The 20,874-nt window shown below is 30.4% G+C and overlaps 1 protein-coding gene across 1 annotated transcript; it reads right to left on the reverse strand.

Moving 5' to 3' along the window:
- Positions 1 to 1,767: 1,767 nt before the first annotated feature.
- LOC133331314 (ethanolamine-phosphate cytidylyltransferase-like) lies at positions 1,768 to 17,969 on the reverse strand. The gene is made up of 4 exons (XM_061539712.1): positions 17,927 to 17,969; positions 3,139 to 3,389; positions 3,003 to 3,069; positions 1,768 to 1,900 (listed from the first exon to the last, which is right to left on the reverse strand). Exons 2-4 carry the CDS (start codon positions 3,380 to 3,382, stop codon positions 1,768 to 1,770), a joined length of 444 nt encoding a protein of 147 aa, XP_061395696.1. The 5' UTR covers positions 3,383 to 3,389; positions 17,927 to 17,969.
- Between the last annotated feature and the right edge of the window lie 2,905 nt (positions 17,970 to 20,874).

Genomic DNA, 20,874 nt, shown 5'->3' on the forward strand with positions numbered 1-20,874 from the left:
AAACTTGGCAGTCGTTCTAATAGGTCACACAGTTTGGAAACGTCAGCACTGGTTGTAGATTCCATATCGGGAAATCTTCCAACATCTTCGGTTACTTCGGACCTTAAATCGGATTTGTCAAATATAGTTTTGGCAGATCCTGACTTCCTCGAATCTCGTCCAGTAGATATTTTGATAGGAGCAGACTTGTATCCACAAATCGTAAAAAGTCAAAATTTTCGACTTTCATCTGGTTCGCTGCTCGCTCAAAATACAAAATTCGGCTGGATAATTACTGGTCCTATAAAATAATTGTTTTTCGTAAATCGTACGAAATCGTTGTAAGGCGGCCCTCGACAAACATCACACAACTTGGCTCACATATCGCGGGGTCCCTAATGGCCCTTTCGTTTCGCGGGGTCCCTAATGGCTCATTCGTTTCGCGGGGTCCTTCATGGCTCTATCGTTTCGCGGGGTCCCTAATGGCCCTTTCGTACCACAGGTCCTTTCTGGCCTCACACAACCGCGGGGTCCCTAATGGCCCATTCGAACAACAGGTCATTGATGATCTATATAATCGCGGATTTGTCAAATATAGTTTTGGCAGATCCTGACTTCCTCGAATCTCGTCCAGTAGATATTTTGATAGGAGCAGACTTGTATCCACAAATCGTAAAAAGTCAAAATTTTCGACTTTCATCTGGTTCGCTGCTCGCTCAAAATACAAAATTCGGCTGGATAATTACTGGTCCTATAAAATAATTGTTTCGTAAATCGTACGAAATCGAAAAAATAGGCGGCCCTCGACAAACATCACACAACTTGGCTCACATATCGCGGGGTCCCTAATGGCCCTTTCGTTTCGCGGGGTCCCTAATGGCTCATTCGTTTCGCGGGGTCCTTCATGGCTCTATCGTTTCGCGGGGTCCCTAATGGCCCTTTCGTACCACAGGTCCTTTCTGGCCTCACACAACCGCGGGGTCCCTAATGGCCCATTCGAACAACAGGTCATTGATGATCTATATAATCGCGGGGTCCCTAATGGCCCTATCGTTAGCATGTAAGCTTGTTATCTGAAAAAAGTAAAAAAAATGATGAAAAAAAAAATTGGAAAAAATATATGAAAAAATGTAAAAGGTTTTGCTCACCCTGCACTATGCCGTTATTTATAATTTATTATATATATGTTAAAACATATGGATGTTTCAAGGGAGGCGGCAAATGTTTAAGCGAGAATGCTATTTAAAATGGTTAAATAGTTAGCCTTTAATTTGAAAGGCCGTAGCCGTTGAAATCTGTCTACTCCTTTTTATTACACCCTTGTAATAGTATGAGGCTGACAGATTTCAACGGCCTTTGTTTACATTTTTGAGTTTGCGCCACCTTAAGGCATCTATATGTCAACAAACATTGTTATTATTAGTACTTGGTTAACTCTCGTTGTAACCTACTGGCCACACATATTGTTGTGATCGATCACCAGCGCTTAAATAGTAAGCCATCGTACATATTGTTGTACATTAAAGGTAATATCGTTACCAACAAATAAATATCGGCATTGGTCGAACCTTTTATTCATAAACGTATTGTGTTTTATTTCTATTTCTTTTTTGCTCACGAGTACGCATTGGGCGTACTGACTCTATTGGGAGATTCGTTGCACTGTACCTGCCAACCACCCAAGTCCCTATAGTCTATTTTCAATATAAGCATTATGCATATATACTTACAACTCACTACTAACAAATATATTCTACTTAAAAACGCACATACACACAAACTACATAGTTAGACAAAAACAAACATACCTTCTTTTTCTATGGCATATTCGGCGGAACCCTGATGGAAATGATTTTTAGTTAATAATAACATGCGGCCAACTAAATCTGTTGTCGAAACACCAGCTGTACGTTTAACTTCCCTGGAAAAAGCAACAGAAGGGAACGGTAAATATTAGACGAAGGATGCATTATTGAAATTTTAATGCAAAATATAAATTGCTCAAATTCTAACTTTAAATTTAAAATTGGAAGAGCACAGATTTTTAAAAAGACCCATTGGTTTATATAAGGCTACAGGTCTTCATATAGATCAATTGGGCTGTATAGATACCAATGGTCTTTATATAGACCAATTGGGTTGTATAGATACCAATGGTCTTTATATAGACCAATTGGGCTGTATAGAGACCCAAGGTCATTATAAAGACCAATTTGGCTGTATAGAGACCGTAGGTCTTTATAAAGATCAATTGGTCGGTATAGAGACCGTTGGCCTTTTTAAAGACCAATTGGTCGGTATAGAGACCGTAGATCTTTTTAAAGACTAATTGGTCGGTGTAGATACCGTAGGTCTTTTTATAGACCAATTGGTGGGTATAGAGACCGTAGGTCTTTTTATAGACCAATTGGTGGGTATAGAGACCGTAGGTCTTTATGAAGACCAATTGTTGGGTATAGAGACCGTAGGCCTTTTTAAATACCAATTGGTCGGTATAGAGACCGAAGGTCTTTTTAAAGACCAATTGGTCGGTATAGAGACCGTAGGTCTTTATGAAGACCAATTGGTAGGTATAGAGACCGAAGGTCTTTGTAAAGACCAATTGGGCTGTATAGAGACCGTAGGTCTTTATAAAGACCAATTGGGCTGTATAGAGACCGAAGGTCTTTATAAAGACCAATTGGGCTGTATAGAGACCGAAGGTTTTTATAAAGACCAATTGAGCTGTATAGAGTCCGTATGTCTTTTTTAAAGACCAATTGGGCTGTATAGAGACCGTAGGTCTTTATAAAGACCAATTGGGCTGTATAGAGACCGTAGGTCTTTATAAAGACCAATTGGGCTGTATAGAGACCGTAGGTCTTTATAAAGACCAATTGGGCTGTATAGAGACCGTAGGTCTTTATAAAGACCAATTGGGCTGTATAGAGACCGAAAGATTTTATAAAGACCAATTGGTTGGTTTAAGACCAAAATGTTTAATTTTTAAAGTATGTTTTTTGGATCCATTTTTGTATACTTACTTATATCTATTGGCCTTCTTTACCAAATGATATGTGTCAACACCCTCAGCGGTCATTGTAATATCATCTGGAAAATAAAAAGGATATCAAATTAGTACTTCAGTTTCTCTCAATTTATATTCAAAAATATCCTTACCTCCATGTACACAAAAATCACAATTATGCTCATCGAGCACCTCCAATGTTGTTACATAAGGTGCACCCAAAACGACCTCATCCACCCATTTGATACCTTTGACCATTTTGACACGTTCCTCTTCGGTAAAGACTGGGGGTCCTTTATGTTTGGCAATCTCCTCATCGGTGTGTATGCCAACAATGACTTTATCACCAAGGGCTTTGGCTTGTCGCAAAGAGTTGGCATGACCGAAATGGACCATATCATAACTGTAATTAAAAAAGAAAGAGAAAAAAGGAACATTAAAAATACATTAATAATATAAATGAAGTATGTAGGTGGCACGTGTGTGCAAACAAAAAAATACAATAAATGTAAAAACGTAGTAAAAAAATCTGTCGGCAGGTTATTACGCCACTGCAATAGTGTTTATCTCATATGTATAACATCGGTGACATTTGTGCAATAATTCAAAAAAAAAATGTTTAAAAAAATGTTATTGATTTGTACAAGTTCTAACTTCCTTTTAATTAGATGAATTGTTATTTCTGATGAGATTTTTTTTTTTTTTTTTGCTCAAGTTCAGGGTTGTTTGCGATTGTATTCCCGCAAATGTTTTTGATGAAACAAAGTGCAGCACTTAAACAGAACAGAATTTCATTGTTGTCAAAAAACATTAAAATAAGTACAACAAAATGTTATGGCTGGTCGGAAGCTCCAAACAAATACTAAGAAAAATTATAACCTACGTGTGAAGGTTGTTATAAATTGGTTATGGCAAATCTCAACAAGTAGAACTGAACCCCATTTTTTGATTTAAAAAAAAAAAGAAAAATTAGAACACAACAATGGTCAATTAGCTCATCGAACCATTTTAATTGAAATATATTAAAACAATATTCCCAGCCAGACAAACCAGTTGACGTAATCCGTATACCCAGTTTTATTAATAATTAAACATTCATATTTTTTTCCAAATCAATTTCTTTAATTAAAATAAATAATAAAAAATGCCAGCAGAATTCAAATTAATCATTTAAATAAATTGATTTTTTATTTATTTTTTTTTTTTTCTATAACCCCTTTCTTTTTAACAGAATTTTAAATCTTATCCATTTGAAATGTCAGGCGTTTGAAATATTTGAGATTAAATATTTTCAACTAGTCATTCATTAGCAGGCACACGATTGGGGGGTATGGCAAACATGTGATTAAGAAGGAAAAAAAAACACATTTTCGAAATTAAATTCAAGCGAAAAATAAATTTTTAACACAATTCAGCAAATGTTGAGGAATTCTTGGAAACTGGTATGAAATTTCTAATATCAGAAACAAAATTCAGCATATTTATATCTTCAAATATTTTTTACGCCTAATAAAAAACGATTCCATGAGAGTTTTGTAATTCAGCTGAGCTGAATTGAATAATATTGAAATATTTTAATATGGGGAAATTGAATGAAGTTTATCTCATTATAATCTAACTTCAAATATTTTTTTTACGCCAAATAAAAAGCGGATTCAATGAGATTTTGGTAATTCAGCTAAGCTGAATTGAATAATTTTGAAATATTTTAATATTTTTTCACTTTTTTGCTCATTTTTAACTGAATCTATCTATATGAATCCAAGAAAAAAATCAATTTTTTTTGAATGTTTAAGACTTCAGCTAATGTAAGAAATTAATTTTTTTTTCAAATTCAGCAAAGCTGAATATAAGATTCTTCTCACCAAAAAAACCTATAGACTACCTAAAATGACTTCAAATTGCACTTTTCGGTAATTCAGCCAAGCTGAATTGAATAGTTATGAACGATATTAACAAAATATCCCTACAGTTCAAACCGGAATTCACAAATTTTATGAAATTGACAATAAAAACAGAATTCAGCAAAGCTGAATAAAATATTTATATCTTCAAATAGTTTTTAAAACCAAATTAAAAACAGGTTGAATGTGATCTTTGTAATTCAACTAAGCTGAATTGCCAAATTATTAAATATTTTAATATTTGGTCACTTCTTGATGCATTCTAAGCTGAATCTATCTATATTATCTCAAGAAAAAAAAGCCCATTATTGTTTTAATAATTATTTTAGCAGTTTTAAAATCTTCAACTAATGTCCGAATACATTTTTTCAAATTCAGCAAAGCTGAATATATTATTTATGATACCAAATAACTTATACACCACCTAAATGTGCTCCACATTGCATTTTTAGGTAATTAAGCTAAGCTCAATTGCATAGTTTTGAGGGATATTAATAAATTTCTTTACAGTCAAAGATAAATTATACAGAATTTATGATAATTGTATATATTAAAAAATAAAATATTTATATATTTAAATAATTTTTACATCAAATAAAAAGCGGGCCCAATGAGATTTTTGTAATTCAGCTAAGCTGAATTGCATTGAATATTATGGAAAATTATTCAATTTCCTTTATATTCAGCTTTGCTGAATTGTGAAAAAGATTTTCAAATTCAATTAAAAACATTTTTATTTGTAAATATTTTGCAATTCAGCTGAGCTGAATTTAAAAAAAAATCTTAATTAGAAAAAATATCTTGAAATAATTGTTTTCAAAATGTTATTCATTTTATAGTTTCCGTTAGTATACCGACTAGTAATTGTTAGCGTAGCCAATAGTTGCAAATTGAAAACCGTTACTCTAGCACCTGAATATTGTAAAAACTTTCTTCAATCACAATTACAAAGAAAATTTCAAATATTCGGAAATTCAAGTGCACACCTGTATGATGAGAAAGAAGAACAACAAGCATTTCTATTACCTATTTTGGGAAAGAGAAAAATCGTCTTTTACCCCGAACAGGTTTCGAACTCGCAACCTAACGTTTGCGAGGCAAACATACATACCACTTGCCTATTGTTTGGAATCGCCTTATTTATGTGTTGTTCATTCATAAAATAACTAGATTAGGTTTATGGCGGATTTTAATAGAAATAAAAAAATAATAAAAAATGAGGGGTAACAAGAGTGGGAATATATAAAAAAATAAAAAAGAGACAGAATGAAATGAAAAAAACAACAACAAAATATAAAGCACACAACATATGATGTGGTCCAAAGTCCATATCCATTTCAATTTAACCCAATATAAGAAAAAGAAAAACAAAAACAAATAATAAATAGCCGAACAACAACCACAATTTAACAAACAATTCAGTTTGCAACAATAAAAATAAAAAACTAACTATGGCAATTTACTACAATGATTTTTAATTGGTTTTGAAAATAAGAAGAAGAACCAGAGAAGAAAACATGTTAGGTTTTAAGCGGGTTTTTTGTTGTTGTTAAACGAATTTTAATATTTTTTGTTTTGTTTCTTTTCCTGTTTGTGTCTTAAAAATAGCATGTGTGCAGCTATTATGCATTATTAGAATATATTTCAAATTACCACAAATATTTTTGACACAAAAAATAAAAGGTTTGTATAACATGTGACCAATTCAGCAAACCTGAATATCAAAATTAGACCGGAAATTTAATGTAGCAGCTCTTATAAATGTATTTATGGGTTATTTATTCGAATTCAGCTAAGCTGAATTGTATATTTTTTGGAATATTTTCATATGTATTTTTGACACAATAAAAGAAAAGGTTCGAATAACTTGTGGCAAATTCAGCAAAGCTGAATATCATAATTAGACCTGTTGGTGTTTAAATTTTTTTTGGGTTATTAATTTAAATTCCGCTTAGCTGAATTGTGTACTTTTGGATATTTTAATATTTTTTCTTAATTTTCGAATTTTGCATAGCTGAAATAGTGTCGTTTTTATGAAATGAATTTCAGCTAAGTTTTGGACAATTTTTTTCCAATTCAGCAAAGCTGAATATTACATTTATACCCAGAATTATGTGTAAGGCCTTTAATAAATGATATTTTGATATTTATGGCAGTTTAAGGCAATTCAGCTAAGTAAAATTTTATCATTTTCATCTATTTAAATAAATATTTGTATTTGTTGAATTCAAACTAAGCTGAAGTAATTTATTTTAAAAAATATGTCCCAGAAAAAAAATGTAATGTTTTTTTAGCATTCATTTTAGCAGTTTTAATCAATTCAGCATATTAGAAACGTATTGAGGAATTCAGCAAAGCTGAATAGGACATTTCTAATGAAAATTATATGTAGAATCATTTATAAATTTAATGTATGGCCATTTATTGCAATTCAGCAAAGCTGAATAAAACAATTTTAAGAGAAAATAATTTATTTTTTATGAAATAGGCATCAAAAATTAATTCCAACGATTTTTTTTTAAATTTAATTATTACTTTTGAAAATGTCAGCTACATTTATAAACTTTTTTAAGTTCAGCATAGATGAATATGACATTTAATGGTTGCATATTGTTATTCAGCTGAGCTGAATTTATTTAGCCGAAGTTAAAATACTTTATTTTTATGTAATATGCATCAGAAATTAATTCCCACTATTTTTATTCGGCAACGCTGAATATCACATTTATACCGAAAATTATATGTTGCATATTTTATAAATTTAGTTTATGATTGTATATTGTAATTCAGCTGAACTGAATATAACATTTTAAACGAAAATTATAAGTAGAATCATTTATAACTGTATTTAGTGGTCATTTATTACAATTTAGCAAAGCTGAATTTTACTGTAAATTTTACTTCACAAAATTATTTGTAGAGCATTTCAAATATAGTTTTGTGACATAATTTAGCAATTCAGCTGTGTGAATTTTAAAAAATTTGGAAAAAATTGTGATTGTAATACGGATATGGGCACAAAATAATATTTTTATCAATAAATATAGACTTTTTAATCCATTTTACTAATTTTTGAGCACGTATTTCTAATTCAGCAAAGCTGAATATAACATAATTGCCCTAAAATTGTTTGTGGAGGACATTACAATAGGTTATGTGATGTGATTTAATAGTTCAGCTTAGCTGAATTGAAAAGAAATGTGTATACATTTTTGATATTTTTCAAATTTCTTAGATTCAGCTCATTTTTTGGCTCTAGAAACAATTTTAGTGTGTAAAAATTAAATTCAGCTTTGCTCTTAAACCTCTTAATTTATTGTAATATATTTCAGATGGGAGTTTTCCTTATTCAGCAAAGCTCAATTGTTGTTATTTATAGAAATTTTAATAAAACTAGGCAGTAAGTAAATATACCAAATATTATTTTTGAATATATCCAGCTTAGCTGAATTTGTTTTATGTGCGAATTTTAATGTTTTTTTTTTCTTTTTTGAGTAAGAAGCAACAAACATTTGTTTATTGCTTCCCTTACAATATTTTTTTCTTCTTCTGATGTATGATTTTAGCTTATCATAAAGGAAGTGCACATCACATACATATGTACATATAATTCTATGTTGTATTATAAATTATATGTCCACTTAACAATCATTGAAATGAAAGGCTAAAAAGTCATCTAATCATTATTTCATTTTTTTAATTTCATTTCATTTTTTTTTTTTTTTTTTTGATTATTTAAAGAAAGAACAAGAATCCATTGAGAGACCCAATGGCTAAACATTTGTTCTATCAGCTGAAACAATCAGCCACAAAAAAAGAATCGTATTGACGTAATTGAAGCACACCACCATCAACACCTACCAACAGTAGCCGCCAAAAACAACAACAATAAAAAAAATTATAAATAATTTTTTATTTCTTTTTTTGGTGTAGAAACGTGTCCCCAAAAACAAAATCGCACACTTCAAATAAATTTGTTGTTTTATTGAAATGGGGGCATTTTGCTGGTCTTGTGAACCGACGAACCATGGCTATATTTAATATCAATGGGTTGTAGAGCTACGTAACATTTTTGGTCATTGAACTCACTTCTCATGGTGACAATACCCAAAATTAGAAATTTTACAATTTTTTAAAATATTTTTTGTTTGTCAAACCCCCTTTTTTGAAAACAAGAACAAAAATTTATTTTTTTTTATTCACATGGGTCAATTGTTTTAAGCCTCCGGGATCATTGAGCGTCGTAGCATATGACAGATAAGAATTTTTGGTTATTGTTTTTGTTACCACCAATCAAGCAGCATTATGTTTTCAGTTAATCACAAACGTCAATTCAATTTTTTGTTGTCTTATCTCAAAAATGTCTGGCGATGTTTATTTTTTTATTATAACGAGCGAATGGGAGAGGGAGGTGGTTTGGTAGGGAGTTTGAGAACTTTGAAGGGTGACGGGAAATTAGGTTACGGCCAACATTTTTTGCCTTTATATAGGCGTTTTGCTATCTTGACATTCAATGCAAGATTATGAGGAATGTCAAAATTTATTACCATTATGTTGTTGTTATTTGGGGTTCTTTATTTACCGGCGGTATCTAGCTTGCGGGTGATATTTGTTTTTGTTATTTTATTTTTTGTACAACAACATTATCTGTGATGGATATTTTTAAACAAAATTTAGCCTTGAAATTTTATGTAATGTAAAAAACCTTTTTACATGTGTAGTATAAATCGATTCTAAAAGATTTGAAATGCAGTCGAAGAGGCCTTGGGTATTTGCTGCTAATTGACATTATATGGTCAAAGGTGTTTTTTCCAAAAATCATCATTGTGTGTGTTTGGTTAAGTGTGGTTTTTTAATTAACACCAATAGCTTCAAATACATGGTGGGAATAGGGCTAACTAAATTCATCACAGCTGAATTGCATAAAATGTTAAGAAAAATATTTATTTTGAATTAATACATAATTTGAAGAAGAAAAGATTAAATTTTTTACAAAATTTTGAAAATTTAGCTTAGCTGAATTAGTATATTTAGCCTCTAGAACATTTTTAAATGTCTCTATAAATAATTTTATGACATAAAAATTATATTCAGCTTTGCTGAATTTGAAATTAACATAAACAAAAATTAATTTTAAAAAAAAGTTTAAATTCAACCGAACTGAATTAACACAATTAGCCTCTACATCATTTTAAATGTCTCTACAAATAATTCTATGACAAAAAAAATTATATTTAGATTTGCTGAATTTTAAACTTATCTTGACAAAACTAAATTCATCACAGCTGAATTGCATAAAATGTAAAGAAATATATTTATTTAGAGTTAATATAAAAATGAAAATATTCTAAGTTTTATTTGACGAAGGAAAAATAATTTTTTACAACATTTTTAAATGAATTAGTACAATTAGCCTCTAGAACATTTTTAAATATCTCTAAAAATAATTTTATGATATAAAAATTATACTCAGCATTGCTGACTTTGAAATTAATATTAACATTATTTTTAGAATTTAATATTTATATTTTTTTTAGATTCTAAAGCAATATTCAGCTATGCTGATTAAGAAAAACATATATTATTTTATAGTAATTTATAAAATTTTGACATTTATGAAATGGCAAATATGCTGAATTGGAGAAAAAACAACGAAATCAATTAAAACATACAAATTATTCAGCTGAATTACATTGGAATGATATTTACTTTTAATAGTAAACAACAAGAATTCAGATTTACCGAATTCTTAAAATATGCAATAAAATGCAAAAATATCAGCAACAATTTTAAAAAATGCATGAGAATGCCAATTCAGCTAAAAAAATTTCAATGAAATAAACATTAAAATGCTAGGCGAATGAAAAATTTACTGAAAAAACATTTTTTTGAACTCAAGTGAATTCAGTTGATGGCATTATTATTATTTTTTTTTTTTGCGAATCTGTTATCCGGAAAAAAATAATAATTAATCTACATATATTTTATATCATTAGAGACATAAAGAGTTCCTTATTTTGTGGCGTATAGATTAAAATTATTTTTGTCTCAGCTATTCAGCTAATCAAAATTGGTCAGGATATAATAAAAATAAAAAAAAAAAACAATCTAAAAACGTCAGCTTTAAACTCAGCTGAAACTGGATAGCTAAAACGTTCTAAAAAACTCAAAAAAGGCAAAATTTCAGCTGAATTAAAAAAAAAATTTACAATGTTCCGCATTCACAGCTATGCATTTTAGGAATTTAAAATTTTTCGCTATTTTCCAGCGGAAACATTGAACATATGTCATTAAAAACAAGGTTAAGAAAAATAAACACACACAAAATCACGTTTTGGAGATGGTTTACAAAATGTTTAGTTGTTTATTCTTTGTTTAGAATAAATGAAAAAAATCTCTGTAAACAATTGCATTCGAATTGCAGTTTTAACGCGCACACACACTTTTGTATTACCTAAAATCCCCAAAAATATTATTAATTTGTAACTAATAATCAATTCACATTTTCTAATATAAAACAATACCTTTCCCATTTTAAATTCACTGTCAAATTCAGCTGTTTTCAGTCTACCAAATAGTCATGAATTAATTTTCTCTCACGCATTTCCTTTATTTCCCTGTGTATTAATTACAAAATCTTGTCAAAATTTTATTTTGAAAATATCAAAGTAGTCCCTGTCTATTTACATTTTAAAACTCCACTACTGGTCTGCTCTGACGCATCTACTCATATCTCCTCTCTCACATATTTATTGCAGTTGCAATTTTATTAAATACAGCAAATTAGATAGAGCCCTCTTCTAACGTCCCCATGGAAAAGAAACATGACCGAAATATGTTGTTTTAATATTATTTATAATTTAACAAATTTATTGTGTTTATTTTAATGTGTAAATCTATTTTGTTTTCATTAATCCATAGCCTGTTTAAACAGCTGATTTTCCATCATTCTCCCTTCACATTCTTCTGGTATTTGACAGTCTAAATTGTGTTGATGTCATCAGTTGTATAAAAAGGCGGGGAGTTTGTTTACTCTTTTATTCCTTCATCAATCTCTCTCACTAACAGATGCTTGACATTCCACACAGAGATGGGAGATGAAAATGTTTAATAATTATGTCAGTGCGTATAATTTGACTTTAAGCATGATTAAGTCGAAAGGATGAGAGAGGAGTATAACTGTTAAGCGGTAGACACACAGGGGATCATGATATGTTATTTTGACATTGTTTAATGTAAACGAATAAAGGAGAACGGCGTCAAAACTTACATTTGACTCTGATATGCATTTATAAATTGATATTTAATACACTGCAACACCACCTTTCCTCCTTTAAGGATATTCTATGTCCATTATACAGCATCCAAAAAATTAAACATAATTTATTCCTTCCATCTCTGCCAACTATTCCCACATTCACACATCATTCTCACTAGCAGAACAATTGTGTGTGCGTGTGTGTTGATTTTATTTTTGGTACACATCTCAACAACTGCAAAACAATACAAGTTCAATGCCATACAAAATTTCGGCATCGTCTGACAAATAATTCTTGTCAACCATTGGTTGTGGTTGCGTGGTCACAGAATCACGTAATTTCTGGGAAGTATAACAAATATATACACCGAAAACAATAACAACAACTATGTCCGGTTACAATTGACAACAAACATCCCTTCTTCACAATTGAAGTGCTTTATAAACAGGAAGAGAAGGGAAAGTGAACGCGAGAGAGTGCCAATCTCAAGTGGAGATATTTTCTCCACAGCGATTTGTTTACATTTTGTTTTTGTAGAATTTTCGGAGTAGTTGTTGTTTTTGCTGGTGCTGTCAAAATGGGCAGAATGATGCCAAGATGCCAAGAATTGAATAAATTTGGCGCTTTGCTACACAACACAGGGGAATAAAAATAGAAATATTTTTAATATTAAAAGAAAATAAACAAATAAAATAGTGGGCATAAGAGCAGAAAATGGATAAATAGAAAACATACACTCGAAGAAAAAAAACAACACATGTAGAAAACATTATATGTTAATTAAAAGTAATAAGGAAGTAAGTGTTGGGAAAGGATAAGGATAAGATAAGGAAAATAATTTTTTATATAATATATTACTTAGACTTAGACAGAAAAAATTATGAAAAATAAAAGAACAAAAGGATGAAAATTAAATTAACTTATAAAAAAGAGACTTGTGTGAACTACAACACAAATGAAGTAAACACTCGAAGAAAAAATATGTGAACTATTATTACACTCAAAAAATTGAATATATGTAAATTGAATATATGTAAAATCCAGTGGGTTTTGAATGTCAATTCCTGTTCATATATGTCAAATAAATCCTCATAAAGTAGGTTAAACCGGTAACAAGTTCTAATGTATATACCGTTTAATCTTGGCAAATACCTTCTGCGTGTCTTGCAGGAATCGCCCTGTCTTGGATCTAAACCTAATATGTTTAGATTGTGAATATTAGAGCCTTCTCTGAAAACCCACCGCGCTCATATTTTCACTAATTCGACGAAGAAATCCATGCTTGTTTTCAGTGAAAAAGACCCCTAATCAAATATATCTTTCTTTTATGACAAAACGTTATTTCGGCTTTCTCATCTAACCACGTTAACCGCAAACAATCTTAATACATACAAGCTATTCTCGTAGTTTTTACAATGTTCAAATGATTTTTGTAGTCATTTTCGCTTAAAATCAGGTTTCTGACATCCAGTTCTGGTTAAACACTGAATATGTCTACACTGGGAATTTTGCCTCGGATTTGAAGCTGGATCCCGTAGAAAAAAACCCAACTTAATTAATGGGCACCTTGAATTGTATAATTTACAAATATTTCGTTCTTTTATGTCAACACGTTTTTACACCATGTCCACTGCCGTCTCTTCTGCCTGATTCTATTATATGCAGTCTCATCTGACCACGTTATTCGCAAGCAAAACGTGAAATTTTCGTACTTTTTCTAATATTTCAAATTTTTCTAGTAGTATTTTCCCATTAAAGCAATTTTCTGGCCTTCTTAATTTCTTCAGCACTTCGTGAACATACTAAAATTCGAACTTTACCGAATTTTCTGTTTTTCTCTCACACCCAACCCACCAACTGCAATGTGCAATGAAAAATTGTGTAAATTTTTCCAACATTTCGAGAAACAACCAACGATGTTGTCATACCAGCAACACCACCATCCACATGAAATAAAATCCAATCAACCTTGACATTGATAAGTAACACGGAGAGACAATGATTATCGGTCAAACTGAGTGCAACTGCACCCAACTGGTAATGAAGCTCTTAGGCTATTGGTTTTGTCATGTGTGGATAAAATAACACAAACATCCACAATGATACAACAACAACAAACATTTTATTTGACACATATGGTAAAAACCACAAATCCGCAAAAAAGTGCAAAATTATCTCTTGAGTTGGCAACAGTAAATGATTTTCTTCTTTTGTATAAACAAAAATAAAATGCGCAAAAAATCAATAAAGAAAAAAAAAACACACCGCAATGGAAATTTTTTTAGCCGGCTGGTCGTCGGTCTATCGGATTTTTCCTCTACAACTACTACGTAGCGAAAAAATGAATTGCATTCCACCGCAAATGCACACAGCGCTTGGTATAACCTTCCTTCCTCATTGACCCCCTAGCCAACCTCACCATGTCTTTTTTTAATTATCTAAATAATTGTATCCAATTTTTGTTGAGTTGCAGTATTTTTTCGTTCGTCTTCATCTTTTTTGCGTTTTTTATTTAAACATTTTTTCGTGTTTATCTTGAATTAATATTTTCACAGCACATGTTCGGAAAACGTGCTCGATTTGTTGCTAGTATACGTTGCTATCTATGCTATGCAATATTTTTTTGCACAAACGAAGAAACAATAAATAATGACAAATAAAAACAGCAACAAAAATAATAAACAAAACGAGCGCCAAAGAAATAAAAAAATAACAACATTTTATGTAAATTTTTATTTTTTCATAGCAGAAACACTAAAGCTGCTAGTTTGGCGAATTAAATGTCCAAAGAGTAATAGTGGATAATAGCCGTGTTTTCTGTGACATTTATGGGACACAGTGAGGCGATTCAATGGAAATAATAATTGTTTTCAAAGATCATCTGTAACCACATGTGCTTCGATTCTGGAAGTTCCAGTTATAGAATTTAACTTCCAGTGACCGGACACCTCAGTTTCAGATTTGTCATTTATTAGTAATTTTCTTAAAATTTCAGACGTACTTATTGGCTGCAGTATTAATCTACAAGTACAAGTAAATATTTCTATTTTGCTATAGATAATGTGTAGGAAATTCCGTGGTCATATTTTTCCCCACGGTGACGCATATTTGCAACCTATTATTCATACAGTTTAAAAAATCGTATATAAAATATTATTTTTTTCAAATATTTAATGATATTGCAGAGTTCTACAAGATCACATTTGAATTACTCCTTTATAGCCAGAACCTAATCCTTTAAATATACATTCACAAGTATTAATAACAATTTAAACTAATTTGAGGCTCCAAACTGGTCTAAAACTATAACACAACATCTTTGGTAGTACGACTATAAAACAGAATAGAAAACTATTCCTTTACTTCTCGACGCTTTCTTTACGATCGTCGTTCCTGTTGCTAGGACAACGACAAGGTTCATATTTAGGATACTGAATTACTCCATAGGATACTGAATTGAAAACCTTATTCCCTTTCATTCAATATTATTCAAGTGTTTAATTACGAAAACAGCTTTATAATGCATTTTCTTGGTTATAATTATAAAATTAAAAATGTTCAGCTTTCGCCTTGAACTTAGGATCGACTAACTCGTGATCAACCATTGTTTACATGAAACCCTTCTCCACTTCAAGGCATCATTCGATTATTTGATACAGCACTTCCATATCCACCACTAAAGTTTCAAAATAAAAAGTACAACAATCAAAGGCTTAACATTTGATTTAAGGCTCAGTTTAAATTGAAACTGATCCGCAATTCGAACACAACTCCCATGGTAGTACGACTATAAAACAGAATAGAAGGAACAGTAAACGCTTAAAACGACTTTCAAGAGATCGCCGGTATTGGTCGTTTTATCCCCGATGTAACTTCTGCTACCTATAAATTAAATGTAAGCTAACTATCTCTCAGGTATTGGTGGTTGATACTTGGATTATTTTATATGCAATTAATTAACTTCTGCTACCTATAAATTAAATGTAAGCTAACTATTTCTCAGGTATTGGTGATTGATACTTGGATTATTTTATATGCAATTAACTGGCTATTTTAATATTGTGATTTCCTAAGAAGTAGTCAATTATCCAACTCTACATTACTTTCAGTTAACTTTATAGATAGTTATCCAACTGTTAACTTAGAGTTAACATGTTAGGCTTTGAGTGCATTTTTTAAACCGACTATATGTAAGTAAAATTTTAGTCAGCGAAAAGTTAGATATTTACACTTTGACTATAAAGCCACAAATTGTGGCTGAAATAGAAAGAGCTTTAAAAGCGCATTTTTCAATAAAAATAAAATTTATTCATATAGAAATAAAAAGAAAAAATATTACTAGATTTATCACAACTTTTTGGTAATTTCATAAAATGCTTGAGAGCCTTAATAGATGCCTTTTTACCACAAAAATAGCAATAAAAATCCGGAGCTTAGATCTCATCTTTTTAATAAAACGTTTGCAAATCTTGAAACCAATCTCGGGACGTCTTAGTTTATAATATTGTCAAAAAAACAACAGCGAGTCACATGATAGCGAATAAGTTCTTGACCGTCTGAGATTGATCGGTTTACTGGGCACTTTCAATGGTATTTTTTGCCGGGAGAAATTCCCACCCCACCATGATATTCCTATTCTCCCCTTTTTTTGTTATGGAATACCCCATACTTTCCCCACCTGTTTGGGGCTACATTTCCTTACCTATTTTATTTTAGTTTTCATATCACAAGTTATAATGTTTCATTTCGAAAGCCAAACGTTATAATATTTTTATTCAGGGGAATCTTGATGTTTCATTGGATTTCGAAGAGTGTGACTCCCGTTTGGATTTAAATAGGTTTAGTTAGTTGTAATATTTTTCTGATATTTGTATCGATGTTTTTAAATGTTCATGTGATTTTTTTGTGTTTATAATTCAAATCTGTAGTTTTTTTTTTTGGGTATCAAATCTTCCTACTGAAAATAATTCATATTGGTCCACTTTTTGGGGTAAACCCCATATAACGTTGCACCCAATTATTCACCTTTTTTGAGGTTTTAGACACGTTTTCAGCAGAATCAGATGTAAATTGGTATTTTGGATTACCTTTAACTATCTGATCGGCCTACGAAAAATTAACAATATTGGTCCATGTTTCAGAGTAGCCCCTATATAACGGACCTTAAATTAAACTTAAACCTTTTTTATCTTCAACTCATTATTGGCCCCTCTATTCAACCAGCAATTTATTCAGCTTTCAAATTACTTTATCGTAATTTTTATGCAATTTTCCCACTGTGTTCAATTCTCATCTCCACAAAAAATTCCAAACATACAAAAATAACAACAACAGCAGTAATGATTAGAACATATGATGTAACAAATGTTTTCGACAGCCGCCAGCCAGTACGCACGAGAGAGAGTGGCGAGATGATCAGAAAAGAGCAAACAAAAAAGGGGGAGGAAATGTAAATAACAGAAAATCTAACAACCTTTCTTAACAGCAACAACAAAAACAATACAAAAAGGGCGTTTATCCATAACTGGAGGAGAAAAACACACTGCAAAGGAGAGGAGAGCGCTGGCAAAGAGCGCAATTCAAGTAAAGACGACAGAATTCTGACGTTTCAACTTTTTGAGTCATTTTGTTTTAGCCGTCATCTTTTCAATGTTAAATTACCTATTAAATTACAATGGTTTGTTTCACAAAATTTATATTTTAAAGAAAGAACAACAGAGAGAGGGGAATTTTAGTTGAAATTATTGACAAATTCTAATAAAAATCAAATGACTCACCATCCATCACACCATACACGAATTTCCTTTTTGGCATTTTGTTGGTCTTCTTGATGTTGGCCATTGACCGCCGTCGTGCAATTACCGTTATTAATTTTTGTATCACTCATTTTCTTTCTGCTGTTACTGTTTTTATTCTTTTATAAATTTCTTTTATTTGAAATAAATTTCAATTATTTTTTATTTTGAAAGCTTAGTGGAAAAATTTTCACTGTTTGCTTTTTATTTTTTTCTATGTTAAGTTGTTTTTATTTATTATTTTGGTTTTTTCCTTCCTCCTTTTACTTGTTTCACAAACAACAATAATATAATAATGCAAAAAACCCAAAATCACAACAAAGTTGAACGAAGAGCGGCGACACCACACAAATAACGCGCTTGTTCCTCCGTTCGACAACTAAAATACACTGACTGACTGACGTCGTCTTCAAGACTGACTGAATATTCAGCTGCAGTGGTTAGTTTTTTATAAAAGAAATAAAATGAGGGTTTTTTTTGCCACATAAATAAAAGAGAAGGAAAAGAAGAAGACGCGTGCGCCAGCTACAAGCGTTTCAAGAAAATTGCTTAACAAAATGTATAATAACAAATGTTTTATTTGGTTCTACACGAGTGTGCGATGAGATGAGCAGTGGCAGCGTGAATGTGTACTAAATTTGGTACGACTGTACTAAAGATAAAGATGTACTTTTGTTTATGAAATTAAATTTTTATTGGATTGTAATGTCAGGAACAACTGTCGTTTAGTAAAAAGGACCATGGGTATTTTGTTTTGAATCAGAAAACATTTATAAACATAAAGGTTTGGTCGTAAGTCACTCGAATTCGTTCGTTTGGAATTTTACAAAAACAGGCTGTAAGGCGCCAATTTCAAACAAAAAAATACATTTTTGACAAAATCTAATTTTAGACCTGGATAGGGGTGGATTTTTGAAATATTTTGGACCAATCTAATTTTAGGTCTAGATTTAATCTAAAAAAAAATAAGTTTAATTTTAGAAGTTTTTTTTCTAAAAAAAAATATGTTTTTAATCTAATTTTAGACGTGGATTAAAAAATCATAACATTGATTGACGTGCATTTTTTAAAAATATTTTTTTAATCCACGGCTACTCATTTTTTTAAATATTATTTTAATATCTTCGATTTGAGTGGATTTTTTAAAAAAATATATTTTTAAATCTTCGATAGGCGTGGATTTGTCAAACATTTTATTTTAATATATTATTTTGGCGTGGATTTTTTAAAAATATATATTTTTTTAATCTTCGATATCCGTGGATTTTTAAAAATATATTTTTTATTCCTCGATATCCGTGGATTTTTAAAAATGTATTTTTAAATATCTTCTATAGCCATGGCTTTTTTTAAATTTTGTTTTCAAGTGTAATATTAGTGCAGAATTTCTTAAAAATATTTTTTAAAGTCTAATTTTAGTCCAGGAGTTAAAAAAAAAAACATTTTTATATCTAATCGTAGTCCAAGAAATTAAAAAAAACATTGCGAGTCAACTTTTAGGCTTGGCTTCTTAAAAATATTTTTTCAAATCTTCGATAGTCGGACATTTTTTTTAATTTTTTTCTTTTAATCTTTAATAGGTGTAGATTTTTTAAAAAATGTTCTATTAAATCTTATTTTACTGCGGGATTAAAAAAAATCTAGTCTACTATTTGGCGTAGATTTTTTAAAAATAATTTTTTTCAAATTTTTAATAGCCGTGAATTTTTTTAAAATATATATTTTTCAAATCTTGGATATGCGCTGATTTTTTAAATATATTTTTCATCTCTAATTTTTTATTATTTTTATATATTTTTATTTCAAGTTTTCGAAGGGCGGGGATTTCTTTAAGTATAGTTTTCAATATTCTACAGAAGTGGATTTTTAAAAAATATTTTTTTCAAGTCTAATTTTAGTCCATGAATTTTTAAAAATATTTTAGACCAAGAATTTGTTTAAATATATTTTCTAGTTTTCCATAGGCGTGGATTTTTAAAAAATAATTTTCAAGTCTAATATTAGTCCAGGATTTTCAAAACATAATTTTTCAAGTCTAATTTTAGTCCACGAATTTTTAAAAAATATTCTTTGAAGTATTCGAAAGTCGTGGATTTTGCACAAAGTAGTTCCGCTCCAGAACCTAAAAGAATCTACTAATTTTACAAGTTTCGCAAACTTTTTACTCGAAACCCGTTCCTAAACCCACAAAACTGGTAAAACATTGAACCAAATTTAAGAGAACACAAAACAAAATGGCGTTCTCTTTGTAAAATTTTTACTCGAAAATTATGGCCGAGTAAAAATGGATAACTTTAGTATATCTGGAAAAAAATTTTGGTATAGGTCTAATTTTTATATCCCCATATATGTATGTATATCCCGCCTATTATTCATTACAACGTTACCTAAAATTCAACGAAGCGTACAAAAATATTCAACTTCCCCACTACGGCAAAATGTTTTGTACGGCCGTATTACCCAAATACGTCGAATCCATTTCTCTTAGCGAACTAAACAAAATCGCGAAATAAAATTAAGATATTATAAAATGTGTTCAAATATTTCATATTTTTATTGAAAAAAATTATATTTCTTTATGCTGTTAAATCGAAAGTCGTGGCAGTATAATATAGTTCTCAGTAGGCTTGATTTATTTTTTTTTTTTTGTTACAATTTATCCTTGGAAAATATCGTTCTACCTATTTGTTACATCATCTAACCCGTCCATTTTTCATAAGAAATTTTTACTGGATAGAACATTTAATATAAAATAACAGTCATTATAGCTATTAAAGTTCGATCCAGCCCAACATTTTTACCCCTTTTTGCTTTTTATTTTAATAAATTTTTTAATTTATTTCTTTTACCATCATTTCGTATGAAAATAGTACCAAAAACTCACCCCTGTGCATTATTCCCATCACCAAAATGTGTCTGCCATCTCCAAT

Source organism: Musca vetustissima, unplaced genomic scaffold (assembly GCF_032173495.1).
Source record: "Musca vetustissima isolate MV318-11 ecotype Yass unplaced genomic scaffold, APGP_CSIRO_Mvet_v1 utg9427, whole genome shotgun sequence".
Lineage (NCBI taxonomy): Eukaryota > Metazoa > Arthropoda > Insecta > Diptera > Muscidae > Musca > Musca vetustissima.

Bases quoted from the DNA above. Each gene is read 5' to 3' on its own strand.
- LOC133331314 (XM_061539712.1), bottom strand. From the start codon at position 3,382: ATGGTCCATTTCGGTCATGCCAACTCTTTGCGACAAGCCAAAGCCCTT. The intron at 3,070-3,138 runs GTAAGGATATTT...TTTATTTTCCAG, and splicing joins TGATTTTTGTGTACATGGAG to ATGATATTACAATGACCGCT. The intron at 1,901-3,002 runs GTAAGTATACAA...TGCTTTTTCCAG, and splicing joins AAGAAGGCCAATAGATATAA to GGAAGTTAAACGTACAGCTG.